We start from the raw sequence: 18664 nt of genomic DNA, 5'->3' as shown, positions 1-18664 counted from the left end.
GTCCAGAGGGAGAGGAGGTGCACGGTACTAAATTATAGAGTCACCGTGCTCTCTGCTGCTCCGTGGTTGCCATGTCTTGTGCTGGGAACAAACAGAAGCGAAACAACTCTTCCTTGCAGAGCCAGGGAAGGCAGGAAGCAAGGAAAACTGAAGCTCAGAGAAAGTAAGAAGTTACCCAAGGTCACATAGCTCTTCTGATTCATTCCACTCTGCTCAAACACATGTGTTTATATCCAGTGTGAGAGGCCTACAAGTGACCTACAATTCTCAGACTGCTTCTTTTATGCTTCTTGATCATCTAAAAGCTACTACATGTTGAAAGGGATTCTTTGTTGCACATGTAAGATAAAGTAGTGGGTTAATCAGATTTCCGTAACAAAGACTGAAGTTACATTTCCAATTAAATTTCATAAAACAGAAATCAGACCACTCTAATCTAACTCATTACTCTGAATGCATTTGTGCACGATGGGGGCTCACACATCTCTATACAAACAAAGATGCTGGTGCTGGACAGAAAATGATTGAAATCGTGCTTCATGATGGAATCTAATTAGCAAAACAGATTAGTTACACAGGGATGTAACAAAGGCAATGATACCAGAAGAGCATTCATGAATGCTTCAGAATTTGAAGAAACTTGCCTGAGAGCAGAGCCTAAGGTTTTTATTTTGGGTTTGATAATTTGCTAAGCCTGTAAACCTAAAAGGAGCCTAATTAAAGTTAATGAGAAATAATATCTACCTTGAAAGTTTTATTTTATATTTCTGCACAGAGCTCTTATGCTTTTTCTTCCTGTGGTTATGTTCCATATTAGTTTCAAAATTAAAATTTTAAAAGCCCTTATTTATACTTTTAGTTTTCTTTTTCTCTTTCCTGCTCACTTCCCTCTTATTTTACAAGGCAAAACATTTATTTTGAAGCATATTTTATGAGGTATGTATACAGTAAAGGGTAAATTCCAAGGGCATAACTTGGTTAATTTTCTTAGATGTATACCATGAAAACACGATCCTACTCAAGATACAGTAAATAGTGCTGTCCAAAAGGACTTGGTGAGGTGTCTGCATTGTCCACTTTGACAATCACAAGACATACGTGGCTACTGAACACTTGAGATGTGACTAGTGTGAACTGAATTTAAAATTTAACTCAACGAGGTAAGTGGCTGCCATTCTGGATGTTACTGGAATAGAACATTCCTAGCATCTGAGTACCTTCAAATCAATACCTATCCAGTTTCCCCACCCCCTCTGCTGATGCAATCATTATTCTGATTTGTGTCATCATAGATGAGTTTTTCCTGACCTTGAATTTCAAGATAAATGTAACTGAATTTCAAGATAAATGTCTGTGAAATTCATTTTTGTTGTTGAATGTAGCAGTGTTATTCTTCATTTTTAAACTGCTTGAATATTACATTGTATAACTATACTATGATTTGTGTCTCACTTGATATTGTTGATAGATATTTGGATTGCTCCCAATCTTTGGCTACTGGCAATGACACTTCTATAAATATTCTTGGCAATATCCTTTGGTGGACAAATATACTCAGTTCTCTTCGGTAGGTACCAAAGAATGGAAGTGCTGAGTCTCACCATGGTACCACAAAAAATGCAGTAAAGCACATGCTGTGTTATTCCCATTCTACAGAGAAGCACAGTGATGCTCAAGGAAGGTTAAGTGACTTGGCCAAGATGTACAGTGGTAAGGTAAATTCACTGTTGACTTCTTTCTTTACTAAAATGTACTTTTCTCCTATAAAATCAACCAATCAAAAAATTAAAAAAAAAAAAAAGACTGAAATGGCAAGTGTATTAAGAAGTCAACAGCACAGACTTTACTTCTGGGTTATGTAATGATGGTCTTCACTGCCGACACTGTTAACCACCATTATGTCCCACTGTTCACAGAATGGACATAGACAGTCTAAGTTTTGTGTTAAAAACCTTTGGGGCTGTAAAAGCAACATCTGATATTCAAAGGGCAACTTTGTGGAAAGTAAAGAATTATTTCTGTTATGATGTGATATAGTATTTAACTCAGGGGTTGGCAAACTACAGCTCCGGAGTCAAATCTGCCAGTTGCTTGATTTATAAGTAAAGTTTTACTGGAACATAAACAGCCATGCCCATTCCTTTGCATAATGCCTATGGTAGCTTTTGCTACAATGACAGAATTAAGTAGTTGCTATACAGGCTGCAAAGTCCACAAAGCCTAAAACATTTAGCAACCCCTGGTTTAATTCTTCATTGAAAACCTTTGTAAGATGAAAGTTCATGCATGCTTTTGTGGGTGTGTTTTTTTCTTCCAAGACCAACTTTGTTCTAATTCTGGGGTCACTGAACCCAGGAAGGTACTCATTTCCTGTTCTTAACCATCCTCTGAACACTGTGAGGTTTGAAGTATGTTTCTAAAAGTGAAATCAGGACACACTAGTACTGATACAGTGGAACCTAAATGAGTGAAGCAATAATAAACCTTACTGGTTACCAGTGAATAAAAAATAACTAGCTTACAAGCTTATTATGAATAAAGATGCATTCACTAAAATTCTAACTAGAAAATACACAGTGTAACAGATGTAGAAAACAAACATGGTTACTAAGAGGAAAACAGTGGGGGCAGGGATAAACTGGGATTGACATATACACACATCTATATATAAAATAGATAACTAATAAGGACCTAATATAGAGCACAGGTAACTCTACTCAATATTCTGTAATGACCTATATGGGAAAATAATCTTAAAAGGAGTGGATCTATGTATATGTATAAATGATTCACTTTGCTGCACAGCAGAAACTAACACAACAGTGTAAATCAATCATACTCCAATAAAAATTTTTTTGAAAAAAGAAAATGCAAAGAACTGAGTGTCAGCTGACCTTTCTTTTCCTCCAATAAATTTTAGGAATAAAGGAATAGGCTATATTAAAAGAGATTCAAAAAGACTGAGTACAATACACACGTATCTGTCTTCCTAGAATAAAGGCAGGATTGATAAACTTTCTACTTACTCTTCAGAGCCTTCTATATTGATATAAAATTACCATTATTTTCAGCAATTACATGAAAGAGTTAATTTTTAAAATTTTATTTATTTTACTTGGAGGCTAAGTCATACAATCTGGAGTTCAAATCCAGGTTGCTTCTGACTGACTGACTCACCTTGGAAAAATTGTTGAACTTCTTTCTCTCTCTTTTAGGTTGTTTATTAAAATGTGGGTAAAAATAACTAGCTTACAAGCTTATTATGAGGATTAAATATGATAATGTATGTAAAGTACTAAGCTTAGTGTCTGGCATGTGGTCAAGGCTTCATATCTGATAGGTATTATTATTGTTCAAACTGGAGGTCGGACACGGATGGGAGGTGTTCCCTGAATAAAAGTCTATTATGAAAGACAGAACCACTCACAAGCTGGGCAGGAAAGAACTACAATGCTTTACGTATACCTGCATAAAGGGTGAAGACAAAAAAGCTAACCACAACATTTAATCAGTAAACAACACTCTATTATCCAAGTTTCTGCAAACTATAGGTTTGAATCATTGAAGAAGAATAAAGTAAATTCAAATAATGATCATGGGGAGTCTGGGTTGGTGAAGCATGTCAGAAGACCTGTAAAATATCTCCCTTTGCAAAGCGGGGTTCGATTGGTTTGTAACAGCCTCCCTCATTTGGTGAAAGGTAGCAAAGTAGAAAATACTATTTCTGTATGTCCTTTTCTGAAAGAACACCTCTTTAACACCTCTGATTACAATTTTGTGGTTCAATGCTTATGAAAAGACTTCAAATAAACCCAGTATATTTGTAATTCCATTTTGGCAACAAAGGGAAGAGCTTTATAAAATGTCTCCAGCAGTTTCAAAGCCTGCATAGGAAATGCCCAATTTCCTGTTCCTCAGATCCAGGATACCCACTGCCTCTCAATTTCAAGGTTCCATTGCAGTCCATCTCACCATAATAGCAGGCACAGTTAGACAGAAATGTCTAACCATGTGTTCTAGAAAGAACTGATAGAGAAGCAAGAATTTTCTGATGACTTCATCATGAAAAGTCCTGATTTTAAAAGTCCTGAAATTAAATATTGCTATCTGGCCCTGTGCCCTCCACATCTTCAATGCCCACTAATTTTGCCCCTGCTAACAGAGAACATGTTCATGGGGATGGATACATCTTGATCTCTTTCCATATCCCAAGAATGCTGAATTAAAGTACATCTGGCAGGCAAAGCCACTGAAAACCAGCAGTTCAGCAAATATCTAATGACTGTTAGAGGCAGCGAGTGAATTTAATTTCTGTACTTCGTCCTCCCACCCTGTGATGGGAGAGATAGGCAGGGAGTGACCAGAGGGAAGGTTTATGACCACCGGCATTCTGTGACTCTCATGTGAAATCCACACAATAAAACAGGAGAATCAGCAGTTCGATTCTGGTCTCAGACTAACATGTCTGTCCCACTGCTGCACTTTGCCTCAAGGGAAACAAAGGAGGAAACACACACCTTTGTAGAATATGGGCATTTAAGCATCTGAAGACCATAAATGCCTTGGCCTCTCCGTCTAGTGATTTAGTCAATATTTAGTTGAACATCTATTGTGTGCCTAGCATTGTGCTTAAGTATTTGCCCTAGAGTGGTGAATGCAAGACATGGTCCTTGCTCTTAAATAATAGAATCAGGAGAGGGAGCCAGAAAACAAGGGAACAAATAGCAACTACTATGAAGAATTCACGCTTTTGAACTGTGGTGTTGGAGAAGACTTTTGAAAGTCCCTGGACTGTAAGAATTTGCAACCAGTCCATCCTAAAGGAGATCAGTCCTGGCTGTTCATTGGAAGGACTGATGTTGAAGCTGAAACTCCAATACTTTGGCCACCTGATGCGAAGAGCTGACTCATTTGGAAAGACCCTGATGCTGGGAGAGATTGAGGGTGGGAGGAGAAGGGGATGACAGAGGATGAGGTGGTTGGATGGCATCACTGACTCAATGGACATGAGTCTCGGTAAACTCCGGGAGATAGTGGAGGACAGGGAGGCCCGGCGTGCTGCTGTCCATGGAGGTGCAAAGAGTCGTATATGACTGAGTGACTGAACTGAACTGATGCAAGGTAATTTCAGATTGTGTGATTTTCTATGATGGTAAAAAGCAAGGTACTGTTACAGAAAAAAACCAAACCCCAAACATGGAGAAGCCTGTTTTAGGTGGAATGGTAAGGCAGAATTTCTCTTAAAAGGTTACTTGAAGGAGTTCTGTGAAGAACACTGGAATGGGGGCAGAACAACTGTGGCAGAAACTGAGATGATCCCCAGCGACTAACATTCTATTCACTTGCCCTTGAGGGTGGGGGACTCTATGTCCTTGTTGCTGTTTAGCTGCTCAGTCGTGTCCAACTCTTTTGCAACCCTATGGACTATAGCCTGCCAGACTCCTCTGTCCATGGGATTTCCCAGGTAAGAATACTGCAGTGGGTTGCCACTTCCTCCTCCAGGGAATATTTTCGACCCAGGGATCAAATCTGCGTCTCCTGTATTAGGAGGATATTGGCATAGGCCAATTCTTTACCACTGAGCCAGTAGGAAAATCCGGGGGGACTCTATGACTTGCTTCTAATTGATAATATATGACAAGAATGAAGAGATTCTGCAGATGTAATTTAAATCCTTAATCAGTTGACTTTAATAGAAAAGGATGGTTATCCTGGATGGGACTGACTAAGGTGATTAAGATCCTCTCTTTAGAAAAGATTTTTTTGACGTGGACCATTCGTAAGTCTTTACTGAATCTGTTACAGTATTGCTTCTGTTGTTTATGTTTTGATTTTTCAGCAGAGAGGCAGACCTGAATCAGGGATGGAACCCACGCCCCCAGCACTGGAAAGCTAACTCTTAACCAGTGGACTGCCAGTGAAGTCCTGATTAATCAGAGACTTGAAACACCAGACAAGTTCTCTCTCTCTACGGCTGGCTTTGAAGACTTCTACAGCTGCGCTGACATAAGAACATAGCCCAATCATAGTTGATTCTAGCCCTATGATTCCTTGAGCACTCAGAGAACCCAGCTAAGTAATGCCAGATTTCTGATCTACAGAAACTTTGAGATAATACATGGGTAGTATCTTAAAACATTGCATTTGTGGCAATTTTTACACAGCAACACAATGAAAACAAATACAATACTCTGAGCAGGAAAAAACTATAAAAGTCACTAGGAGTTGTTTTGGGGGTGGACAAAGAGGAAGATTGCCAGGAGGTAAAATATGGGCTTGTCTGTGAGAAAACAGAAAAGTTTAGGCTTTATCCCAGTATCTGAAACATGGTGGTTAGTGCGCAGCAAGCAGGTAAAACATTTGTTAAATTGATGAATGAACTTAGGAATAATGAAAGTACACTGCTAAATAAAAGTGTTTAATACTAGTCTGCCATGTCCATCCCCTCAGATGTTAAAACATTTCTTCAGTAGGTATTTATTGCAAGACCATTATGTACAAAGAAATGTAATATTGACAGAGAGCCAAAAAAAAGTGATTAAGAAATACAGCCAGGACAAGAAGCAAATTCTGAGACTACAGATCTTCTGGAGACTTATGGATTAGGAAAAAAATCTACTTAAACAGAGATGAAAGATTCTATGGGGAAAAAAATATCTACTTAAATAGAGATGAAAGACTCTATAATGAGGTATAGATACAATCCAGTAATCCGGGTCACAGCTGAAAGCTGATAATGTGAGGTTTCTGCTCAGAGTCTAATAAACTATTTGAAAAGCTGCCAAGTGTTAATCAAATCCAAGGAAGACAGCCCTGTAACAAGATCACATCATCAAAAGCCACATCAATGATGGACTGGAGGAAAGGTAATGAAATGTTAATACTGAAAATGCAAAGATGTTTATAGACTGGGAAATTATATTCTATGTGTTTCTTCTCAAGTCTTCTGGATTATATGAAAAAAATCTCTAGAAATTCAGAGAAGATAAATGAACAGAATACTGTCATCTGCATCTAACTGCAGTATGTATGTTGCCTTGCTGCCCACAAGGCACAACCGATGGCTGAGGAGAAGATTTGACTCATATCCCCATGTTTCCAGGAGCTATGGGTGAGATCATAAGGACACAACCAGAAAGAAACGCTGTTCTCAAAGAGCAGAACAGAAACATGAAGAAACAACTAACTTTCTTAGCTTCTACTCATCCATATCCCCTTGGAAATTAGTTGGGTTGCTTCCCTAAGAAGGATTTATCTTCATTTAAAAATACATAAAAGTGAAACACCTCTGAAGTGTTTTTCAAGGAGAAATGCCCGCACATTTCAGAATAGAACAATTAAGGGAAACTCATGAAGTTAAGCATATGGATAGGAAGTTGCAGACATCTGGTACATCTACCTGGGCATTAAGTCAATTCCAGATGTGGAGGTTACTAGAAAGAATGAGGAAAAAGCGTGCTTTGCATTCTTTAAGCTTTTAAAATACATCATCATCATCTTTGCATTTTATGAAAATAGAAAGCAGGTCTGTGTTAGTCCCATTTCTCAGATGATAACACCCATTCTCAGAGGTTATCCTATGTTTTTTGAGTAATAGATTTCAACTCAAATGGCTATGTAATTGCTTCTTCTCAAGAGTTTGGGAAAATAAAAACAACACTGATTTCACAATAGGAGTTTTCAATGATTTTACAACGATGATTATGCTGTATGAGCAAACTCTTCTCTGAGCCAGAGCCATGAGCCTTCAAACACGACCGTCTTTAAAAGATTTCATGTGTAAATATGGAGACGTCTATTAAGCCTCCTTGCTTTAAAAAAAAAAAAAATGGTTTGATGGACATTCATTTTTCAACAGACAGTTGATGTGTAACTGATACAATCACTCTTTGTTAAACATTCATTCTCATTTGAGATAAAAACAAGTTCCTGGCAATACCTCACAGAGAGATCACAGAAACCATCAGAAAACTGCACCAGAAATCAGATTATACTTTCTCCTAAAATACAATATGCATACAAGGAAATAAGCATGTTTCTAGATTGAAAGCACTTATGAACTGCTCTCTCTCATAGGGAGAAGGATCAGAAAATATACAACAAAACAAGCATACTTTTATAAATGAAAAGTATATGATTTTCAGTTCTACGTCTTTGCTCCTATGAGTGGATAGAGTACTGCAGAGTTGAGTATAATCTATGAGAAAGCTAGTGAGTGTATCTATAATTTCTGAAACCTGACTGCAGGGTGTTAGAAGTACAGACTTCAGGTGAAATCTGTTCTGGTTAGTCTGGGGCTATTTTCAGGGATGGTGTCAGAGGGAATCTATCTCATCAATGTCAGTATTTAAAGGAACTGGTCACCAGAGTCATGCTGCCCACATCAATGGTGGTGTAAGATTATGTCAGAGGCAGACTGATAAAGAGCATCTACTTTAATGATTATGGTTCCCATTACTGCATAGTATTTTTAAAATCTAGTACATTAAAGCTGTGATTTCACATGTATTACTTCTAAGGTAAAGACAGGCTTACAAAGTGGGTTAAGTGTTGGCTTAATTATGGATATTAAATAATCACACAGGTAGTACTTGGAAATGGTATAAAATCATGAAGGTGATATATTAATGACTGAGGTCTCAAATACAACACTGAAGATAATTTTCTTCTTTTGATACCTTCTTTGTTGAGATTTTTGCTATTTGTTTCTATTTACAAAATACCTATAAACTTAAGGTAGAAAATATGAAAACACCAAAAAGCACAAGTGAGAAACACAAAAACCAATCATAATGCTTAACCTTAAAGATATCATAACCCTTAAAAATAATCATAGTTTAGATTTTATTGTTTGCCTACCCAGTCCTTATTCCATAAAAATGGAATTATATCTTCACACTGGTCCATAGCCTGACTTTCCACTTATTCCACAAATATCTACTGAACATTTCCCCACATGGTAAGTGTTCTTTTTCAGCAACTATTTTGCTAGCTGAAGAGTATTGTCTCATAATGTTAAAATCTAGTTAATCAATCCCCTCCTACTGGGAATGAAGGTTTTTTCTATTTTTTTCACTGTCATATAAAATGCCGCAATGAACATCTTTGGACTTAAAACTCTTGATAAAATCTCTGAGTATCTACTTAAAACAAATTTCTAGAAGCAGAGCTGCCAGGTTAAAAGGTTTGCCAAATATAAAGGTGTTTGGCTGCAAATTAACAGATTATGCTACAGAAAGTTTACCACAATAAATCATTCTACCAGTAAGTGATGAGAATACCCATTTCTGTAACATTTGCAATGTATTATTGTTACCAATGGAATATTTCTTTTAAAATACTTCTGATTGTCAATACAATTATATAACTCAGATGACTAAACACATGGAACTTAGAAATTCTATAATCATATATTCAGAATTATTTTTTTTTTCTTTCTGAATTACCTGTATATGCTCTTTTCCCTGATTTCTACTGAGGTGAACCAATGAAGCAGTAATCAGACTAGGTGTCAGTATAAAATAAAATACTAAATGCCTTAAGTATTCCAGTCCCAAGACATTACTTCCTTTTACATTTCTTATAACCCTCTTTCAGCTAAGGGGACAACCATTATTTCAGAAGAGAAGACATTACTCTTTTATATCATTGTATTTTTTAACACCACATAGAAAAATCTTGAAAATGAGTAGAATAAATTAATTTTTTAGGAGAAACAAGTAAAACAAGGTCCTGCCACTTTACCATAGTCAACAAGTTCGAAGCAACCAAGGTAAGAAATGGCATAGCAATAGATTCATTTCAATGATGCTGATGTTTAAGCAAGAGCAGAAAATCTTCACGATAAGCTAGCCACTGAAATTAGAAAAACTAATCCCTAGAAACATTTTATGCCTAGCAAATTTAGGAACACTTGACTAACTCTAATTCTGCATATTACTTACCACTTAAGTGGGTGATTGTCAATCTTTTTAAAGCTATCACAACTCATCTTCATGTCGTAGACAAGAGGGTGGTGATGGATGGTTTTGCTACCTACTTACCCCAATCTACAAGTGCTACATGGGATGTAGTACTAATACGTTAAAAGAATAAAATACTTAGCAATATATCTACCTAAAGAAACTAAAGACCTATATATAGAAAACTATAAAACACTGATGAAAGAAATCAAAGAGGACACTAATAGATGGAGAAATATACCATGTTCGTGGATCGGAAGAATCAATATAGTGAAAATGAGTATACTACCCAAAGCGATTTACAAATTCAATGCAATCCCTGTCAAGCTATCAGCCACATTTTTCACAGAACTAGAACAAATAATTTCAAGATTTGTATGGAAATACAAAAAACCTCGAATAGCCAAAGCAATCTTGAGAAAGAAGAATGGAACTGGAGGAATCAACTTGCCTGACTTCAGGCTCTACTACAAAGCCAAAGTCATCAAGACAGTATGGTACTGGCACAAAGACAGACATATAGATCAATGGAACAAAATAGAAAGCCCAGAGATAAATCCACACACATATGGACACCTTATCTTTGACAAAGGAGGCAAGAATATACAATGGAGTAAAGACCATCTCTTTAACAAGTGGTGCTGGGAAAACTGGTCAACCACTTGTAAAAGAATGAAACTAGATCACTTTCTAACACCGTACACAAAAATAAACTCAAAATGGATTAAAGATCTAAATGTAAGATCAGAAACTATAAAACTCCTAGAGGAGAACATAGGCAAAACACTCTCCGACATAAATCACAGCAGGATCCTCTATGATCCACCTCCCAGAATTCTGGAAATAAAAGCAAAAATAAACAAATGGGATCTAATTAAAATTAAAAGCTTCTGCACAACAAAGGAAAATATAAGCAAGGTGAAAAGACAGCCTTCTGAATGGAGAGAAAATAATAGCAAATGAAGCAACTGACAAACAACTAATCTCAAAAATATACAAGCAACTTCTGCAGCTCAATTCCAGAAAAATAAACGACCCAATCAAAAAATGGGCCAAAGAACTAAATAGACATTTCTCCAAAGAAGACATACGGATGGCTAACAAACACATGAAAAGATGCTCAACATCACTCATTATTAGAGAAATGCAAATCAAAACCACAATGAGGTACCACTTCACACCAGTCAGAATGGCTGCGATCCAAAAATCTGCAAGCAATAAATGCTGGAGAGGGTGTGGAGAAAAGGGAACCCTCCTACACTGTTGGTGGGAATGCAAACTTGTACAGCCACTATGGAGAACAGTGTGGAGATTCCTTAAAAAATTGCAAATAGAACTACCTTATGACCCAGCAATCCCATTGCTGGGCATACACACCGAGGAAACCAGAATTGAAAGAGACACATGTACCCCAATGTTCATCGCAGCACTGTTTATAATAGCCAGGACATGGAAACAACCTAGATGTCCATCAGCAGATGAATGGATAAGCAAGCTGTGGTACATATACACAATGGAGTATTACTCAGCCGTTAAAAAGAATTCATTTGAATCAGTTCTGATGAGATGGATGAAACTGGAGCCAATTATACAGAGTGAAGTAAGCCAGAAAGAAAAACACCAATACAGTACACTAACACATATATATGGAATTTAGGAAGATGGCAATGACGACCCTGTATGCAAGACAGGAAAAAAGACACAGATGTGTATAATGGACTTTTGGACTCAGAGGGAGAGGGAGAGGGAGAGGGTGGGATGATTTGGGAGAATGGGAATTCTAACATGTATACTATCATGTAAGAATTGAATCGCCAGTCCATGTCTGATGCAGGGTGCAGCATGCTTGGGGCTGGTGCATGGGGATGACCCAGAGAGATCTTGTGGGGAGGGAGGTGGGAGGGGGGTTCATGTTTGGGAACGCATGTAAGAATTAAAGATTTTAAAATTTAAAAAATAAAAAAAAATAAAAATAAATTTAAAAAAAAATAACTAATAAATTTAATCTCAAATTGAGGCTTGAGAATTTCAAATACTTTTTAACCCATCACAGAAACTCTCTATCTTTGGATAGGAAACCAGGGTTCTGAACTGAAGTGGGCTGAGAGGAAAGCAGGGTGTCAGGAATACCTTTGAATATTATATATATATATATACACACACTATATTATGAGATTTCAAACAGATTCCTGTTTACTAAAACATCCAGAAATTTTAAGGTGAGCTATAATGGTTGATAAGAGCCTACCATCTAGTTAGAACAATCTGCCATCATCCATTTATTAATGCAATAGGCATTTACGGAACACTTGTTTCGTGTCAAAGTACTGGAAATACTTTGACAAAGCATTTGACAAAGTATTTTCAATACTTTTTGGAAATATTTGCAAATAAGGCAGAGATGAACTATCGTCCTCATAAAGCCAACATTCTGCTGAAGGATGGGCAGAGAGGGTGAGACAGATAGTAAACATAAAAATAGGTGAATAGGAAATGGAAGACAGTGGTAAATGCTTTGATAAAAATCAAACAGGGGAATGGGAAAAACAGTGACTATGGAGCAAGGAGATGGGAAAAACAGGAAGCAGGTGTGAAGCAAGGGAGAACTTTAGATGAAGTGGTCCAGGAAAACCTCATGGAGAAGCTGACATTTAAGCTGTGCCAGTCATGCAAAGGTCTTGGCAAAGAGTATTCTAAATTGAGGAAAGAGCAAATGCAAAGACCCACAGCCAATGTGATATGTTTTGGAAACAGCAAGAAGGCCAGTGAGAAAGCACACAGGGAAAGCGGTGTGATCCAGGCTGATTCCTGCTCCGCCTTAAGCCTTAGTTATGAGTTGGGATGCCATTCTAGGGGTGAGGGGATGGCCATGGAAGATTTTAAGTGCAGAATTGGCATGATCCAGTTTACAATTTTAAAAGATCACTTCGATTGGTGTGTGGTGGGTACATTTTCTTAGGCAAGAAGGGAGGCAGCGTTACCAGTTGGGTAAACACTGATCATCGAAGTAAATGATGTGTGCCTTGAATTAGCAGACAGCCATGGAGGCAGGAAGAAGAAAATCTCAATATCCTGTAGTTCTTACATTAAACATTTAATTATATACAATGGAATATCATTCAGCCACAAAAAAAAAAAAAAACAATGAAATAATGCTTTTTGTAGCAACACGGATGGATTTAAAGATGATCATACTAAATCTACCATACATAAATTAGATAATTAATAAAGACGTACTGTATAGCATTGGGAACTCTACTCAGTACTCTGTAATAATCTATATGTGCAAGGAATCTAAAAAAGAGTGAATATACATACATATATAACTGACTCACTTTCCTATATAGTACAAATTAACACAACACTGTAAATCAACTATACTCCAATAAAATTTTTTAAAAATTAAACAATATATATATTTATGGCACTGTTCTGATGGTGTCTGTTGACTTTTTGCTTATTCCAATAGACTGTAACAAACTTTAATTGCTACCATTTAGAAAGTGCCCCATGTTACTCCAGGCTTTGCATACATGCATTTTTATGACTGCCTCCCAAGCTCATGTGTGGGGAAGTTAACTCCAAAGGCCTCAGAGTTATTTTAAGTGAGGAGTTATATTAAGATTTGCCAAGGTTTACTGGATTCTGAGCAAGGAACAATTGTTAGTTAATGAACTACAGTGTCCTCATTTAACCAACTTTAGGGGTATAGTTGTACAGAGAAACCAGCTAAAATTCTATAATGGTTCTTAAAAGGCAACGGGGAGCAAGATTACTAGGAAGGGAAGCTCTTGTTTAAAAAAGCATTTTTCTGGGCCCTACCTTGAGAATGCAGAACCAGAATCTAGGGCTGGGGCTGGAAATGTGCCTTTTAAAAATGCTCCCAAGAGACACTCAATAAACTCCGCAAAGTCTGCTGAGTAGGCACACAATAAGTATTTGTTGTATAAAGGAATATAATGGGGAAAGATTTGCAGTTAATGAAGATCTAGAGTACTTCAATCCCCCAAACTTCCATCCAGAGAAAATATAAGCGTACTTTTTGGATGGGCCCAAGATGAGCCTGGAGGAGGGCACAGCAACCCACTCCACTATTCTTCTCTGGAGAATCCCATGGACAGAGGAGCCTGGCAGGCTACAGTCCACAGGGTCGCACAGAGCTGGACATGACTGAAGCGAACTAGCACGCACGCAAGCAGAGCCACCTCAGATCCACTTGGAAATTTTTGGTGTGACTAATATAAGGGTACAAGACAGGTTTTATGGAAGTTTTGTTTAAATAATTTCTCTTGACCAGGTGCTAGGTCCAAATGTGTCACCAAATGAGGAAGTACAAGCCCTTCAGCTGGTAAATACCATCTATTTTAAAAGCACAAAATCTTTAAAAAAAAATCATCTTATCTTACGACACTTTCCACAAAGGGGCCAAGTGACCCCCTGAACACAACACACACAACATCTAGGGGCCAGGAGATTTTTAGGAGCTCACAAAATGTTTTCATTTCTTTTAAAAATCAAAAGAAAAACCTGAAAATATTCTAGACTGGACCATATTCAACTTTTATCAATGCAGTTACAAAACGTAATTTAAAAATATATTAAAATTACAAAATGTAATTTAAAAATACATTTAAAAAAATCAAGATACGCACACGAAGGCAACAATGTCTAGGGAACATAGAAGTTGTCATAGGGCCCCGCTTTTTTTTTTTTTTCCTGTGCTGCATAGCTCGGGGGATATTAGTTCCCCACCAGGGATGCAACCCGAGACCCCTGCAGTGGAAGTGCGGAGCCTTCACCCCGGACCACCAGGGAAGTCCCTGGCCCTGCTTTACTCACAGCCCTGAGCCTGGGTGACAGCTTCTTACCTGGCAAGCATTGTACAGGAGTTGATGCTCGAACTTCTTGATCCCAAGAATGTTCTGGAACATCTCGTAGAGTTGCTCTTTGCTCAGAATCAGCTCCGAAGCGGCGCTGGCCGTCATCCGGGCCTGCTGCTTCCTGGGGTCCTCCTCCCCGCGGTAAATGGCATCAAACTTGGCCATCCAGGAGCTCAGCACAGTCTCCTTGCTGAGGCCGTCGATCTCCGGCAGGCTGCGCACGCGCTTCTCGATGTGCTTCTTGAAGACTTCTCGCGAGTCGTTGGCGGAGCAGCCGCCGCTCTGCACCATGCGAGCCACGCGGTCGCTCTTCAGGAACACCTGTGCGGGAGGGGGTGGGGCAGACGTCAGAAAGCTGCCCTGGAAGAAGTGTTTCCTGTGGCGGGGGCGGGGTTGACCCCTTCGAGGGCATCCCAGGAGGCCCCGGGGTGGGTCACAGCGTGACTGCTACCGCCTAGCTGTGGGAACTCAGGGGAGTCTCTTAGGTGTTCTCCTTTTGTGTCCAAATCTGGAAAATGGGAATGACAGTGGTTATGTACTAGATTGTCACAAGGATAAAATGAGACAATCATATCCTGAGAGGCAGCATAATATAGAGAGACTCGGTTGCTCAGACTGCTTGGGTCCTTACTCTGCCACTAAGTGGCCGTATTTCTTTCAACAGATTAGCCTCTTTGTACTTCAGTTTTCTCATCTATATAATTGGGACAATAGTAGTTTTTACAGCACAGATGCTACTATATGAGGGATAAATGAGTCAATATATGATAAACACTTGAAAGGGTGGTTCACATTAATACCATATGGATTGCTGTGGTGGTGGTGATTATTTTTATATGTAAAATAGCGGGTATGATGTCTGGTCATAGCACTTCACACAGTACATAGTCCACTATTTACATCTCATTTTATCCTCTCAGTGATACTCATCACAATTCATATTGAACAAGGATTACATAAATATGTATTTCATGCCTGTCTCCCCTCCCCAAATGTCAACTCCATGTGGGCCAGAAATGCACCCTTCTTCTTCCCCCAAATATCACTCACCCATCTTTAGAGTAGAGCCTCCTGCTTTGAGAGTGAATTATGAGGAAGGCAGGCCTTACACTCAATCCATTTTGTAAATGGAAAAGCCAAGACTTCAGAGAGGAGTCTTTTTTTAACTCATTAATTCAAAATGGACAACTCTGTAAATGCATCGTCTCCTGACTTCACCCTGGTTCCTCCCTTTCCTATGAGTCTCAACTGCCTGGTGGGACAGCCCTTGGTTATTTTGCTAGTGCTGTCTTGATCCTGGGATAGAGCAGCCATTAACAACAGTTTGCTTTCACTCCATTTGGAAGCTTATATAAGCTACACAGTTCTGGGGTGTCATACAAGGCAGTAAAGCTGCTGCTTCCTATTCACCAAGAGGAAACACCTCATGTTTTTGAGCCATGTCCTGTCCTGGTCACAGTTCAGAAGGTGCATAAATAACCTTCCAGGAACAGAACAAATATTCACTTCCCTGTCATATTTCAGAGAATGCCTGTGGTAGGCGATGGCTTGAGGGGCATCTCATTGCCTTCCACTTCATCACAAAGCCTTCTTTGGGGAGGAGAGATGTTAGAAAGTTGGACTCCATTTATTGTCAATTGAATGAACTAATTCAGGGAGAAATAGAACCAAGGATTTGTTTCACAGGCTAGAGGCCACGGCCTGCTCCTCTGTGCTTGGGAATGGTACTCAGTTGAGACCATAGAGTTCATTTAAAAATCAATTAAAAAAAAAAGGTTACAAATGAATCTTGAGGCTTTAAGAGCTTTAATGAGCTAGCAATTCACCTGAAACTCTATAATGCTTAATGCAGGTAGTTTCTCCATGTAACAAACACAATGTGTTTCAGTTATAGGTCTAGATCTCAAAGAACATCAACATTTTGAAGCAAAAGAGGAAGTTTCTGGAGAGACAGTATAACACTGTGACATGACCTGTAAATCATACTCCCAGGCCAGCTCGGCCATTAACTTTCTGTGTAATCTTGGGTAAGTTACCTCATCTCTCTGATCCTCTAGTATCTTATCTATACACCGAGGGAGTTGAACTATAAAACTTGGAGCTTGTCTTTTATGCTGTAAAGTTTATACTCTTACTCATGAGTCCATTCATCCTTTTTTTAGATACTCACTGGAGGAAGGCATGTGCCAGGTGCCAGGGTTAGAATGAGGAGGAAAAAGATGTTGACCCAGCCTATTGTCCTAATCATCCCATATAAATATCATTACAACCTGGGACAAGTGCTAACCAAGGGAAATTATGCAAGTTCATGCATGCTTGTAACCAGGAGTACATTCCAATATGTGGTCAGGAAAGGCTTCCTGGAGAACTCCTTTAGGGTGAAATGTGAAAGATGGATAGGAAAAGAATGAAAGAAGGAAAAACACATGTAAACACACTGAGGATCTGAGGAAATAAGCAGAAGTCAGTGTGGCTGTGGTGAGAGAAGTGTGAACATGGTCAGTGTAAGACAGGTAGAAGGGGCCGGATGGCTAGCGGCATGGGAGGTTCTATTAAGAACATTAATTCTCATTTGAAGGGCACTGGGAAGCCACTGAAGGCTTTAAACCTAGACATGACACAATCAGGTTCACATGCTCTGGCTTTAATGTAGAAAATGGACCTGAAGAAGGCCAGGAGAGTAGACAGGAGGCCAGTTGAGAGACAGCTTATGAGCACAGGTGAATGATGGTGGTAGCGATGCAAAGGGGTTAGTTAATTCCTTGCTGTCAGCACTAGTGAATATTAGAGGTGACTTAAAAACATTCACTCAACAACGAAGCCACACTCTCCTTCCATTTGTCCATAGCAGCGTCCCACAAATCTGGAATGGGGCCGCATTTCAGGTTCTCACCACCGTATTCCTTTCCCTCATGGCCCCTCCACAGCTGCTATCTGTCCTTTGTCTCTCTAACTTTAGTTAATGTCTGAGGCTCCAGCTAGACTATATAAGTCCTCAGAAGGCAGGAGTTGTATCTGCTTTGTTCCTATTATTTTTTCCGAGTGCCTAAGACAGTGCCTGGCACATAGCTGGTGCTATGTCGAATGAGGAAAATCAGCGAATGAACAGCAGGAACAAAGCAGACATCTCAAAGCAGAGACCCTACGGAGATTATATCTGGATGGAGGGAAGAAGGTAAAGAAGATACCAGCAAGCTCAAATACACTGGTCTCTTAAAAACAATTGACTGACACTACATTTTCCATGAGACCTGATAATAGGGGATAAGAAATGAGGAAGTGTTATTCTCTCAGTTGTGTCTAACTCTTTGAGACCCCATAGACTATAGCCCACCAGGTTCCTCTGTCTATGGGATTCTCCAGGCAAGAATACTGGAGTGGGTTGCCATGCCCTTCTCTGGGAAAGAAATGAGGATATTAGCACATTGGTCCCAGTCAGCATCCATAACTGGTGATCCCTGGGTCCTGCACACATTATTTGCTTTCTACAGGTGCTTCCTTTATACACAATAGCCACTAAATATATATTTGTTGTACTACTAGCGGATGGCTGTAGACAGTCACTTAACTTGTATCAACTCACTCTCCTTCACCATTACCTGGGGTTCAACCAGCCAGCCTTCTCTGAGAAAGATCAAACTGAAAAGACTCTGCAAAGTGGAGGGTTCCATCTGTCTACAGGTAAGATACAATCACTAGGCCCCAGAACAAAAGGGGATGAGTGGAATGTTAAGAGAATAGAGGAAGGAGGCAGAAGATGGAGGAGATGGACAAGTGCCATAAAAGCAGCAAGTCCGCCACAGGGAGAAGCGGTGGCAGCAG

The 18664-nt window shown here is 39.0% G+C and overlaps 1 protein-coding gene across 22 annotated transcripts in view; it reads right to left on the bottom strand.

Moving 5' to 3' along the window:
• Positions 1–18664, bottom strand: part of CADPS (calcium dependent secretion activator) — a 480914-nt gene that overhangs the window by 328506 nt on the left and 133744 nt on the right. For all 22 annotated transcript variants that reach the window (XM_018038339.1, XM_018038330.1, XM_018038334.1 and 19 more), the window contains exon 3: positions 14831–15163. In XM_018038339.1, coding sequence (XP_017893828.1) covers positions 14831–15163 — 333 coding nt within the window. The remainder of the gene's footprint in view (positions 1–14830; positions 15164–18664) is intronic.

The sequence above is a fragment of the Capra hircus genome, chromosome 22 (assembly GCF_001704415.2).
Source record: "Capra hircus breed San Clemente chromosome 22, ASM170441v1, whole genome shotgun sequence".
In the NCBI taxonomy this organism is placed as follows: Eukaryota; Metazoa; Chordata; class Mammalia; order Artiodactyla; family Bovidae; genus Capra; species Capra hircus.
The sequence above is the reverse complement of the archived record's forward strand: the minus strand, read 5'-3'. Positions and strand labels throughout refer to the sequence as shown.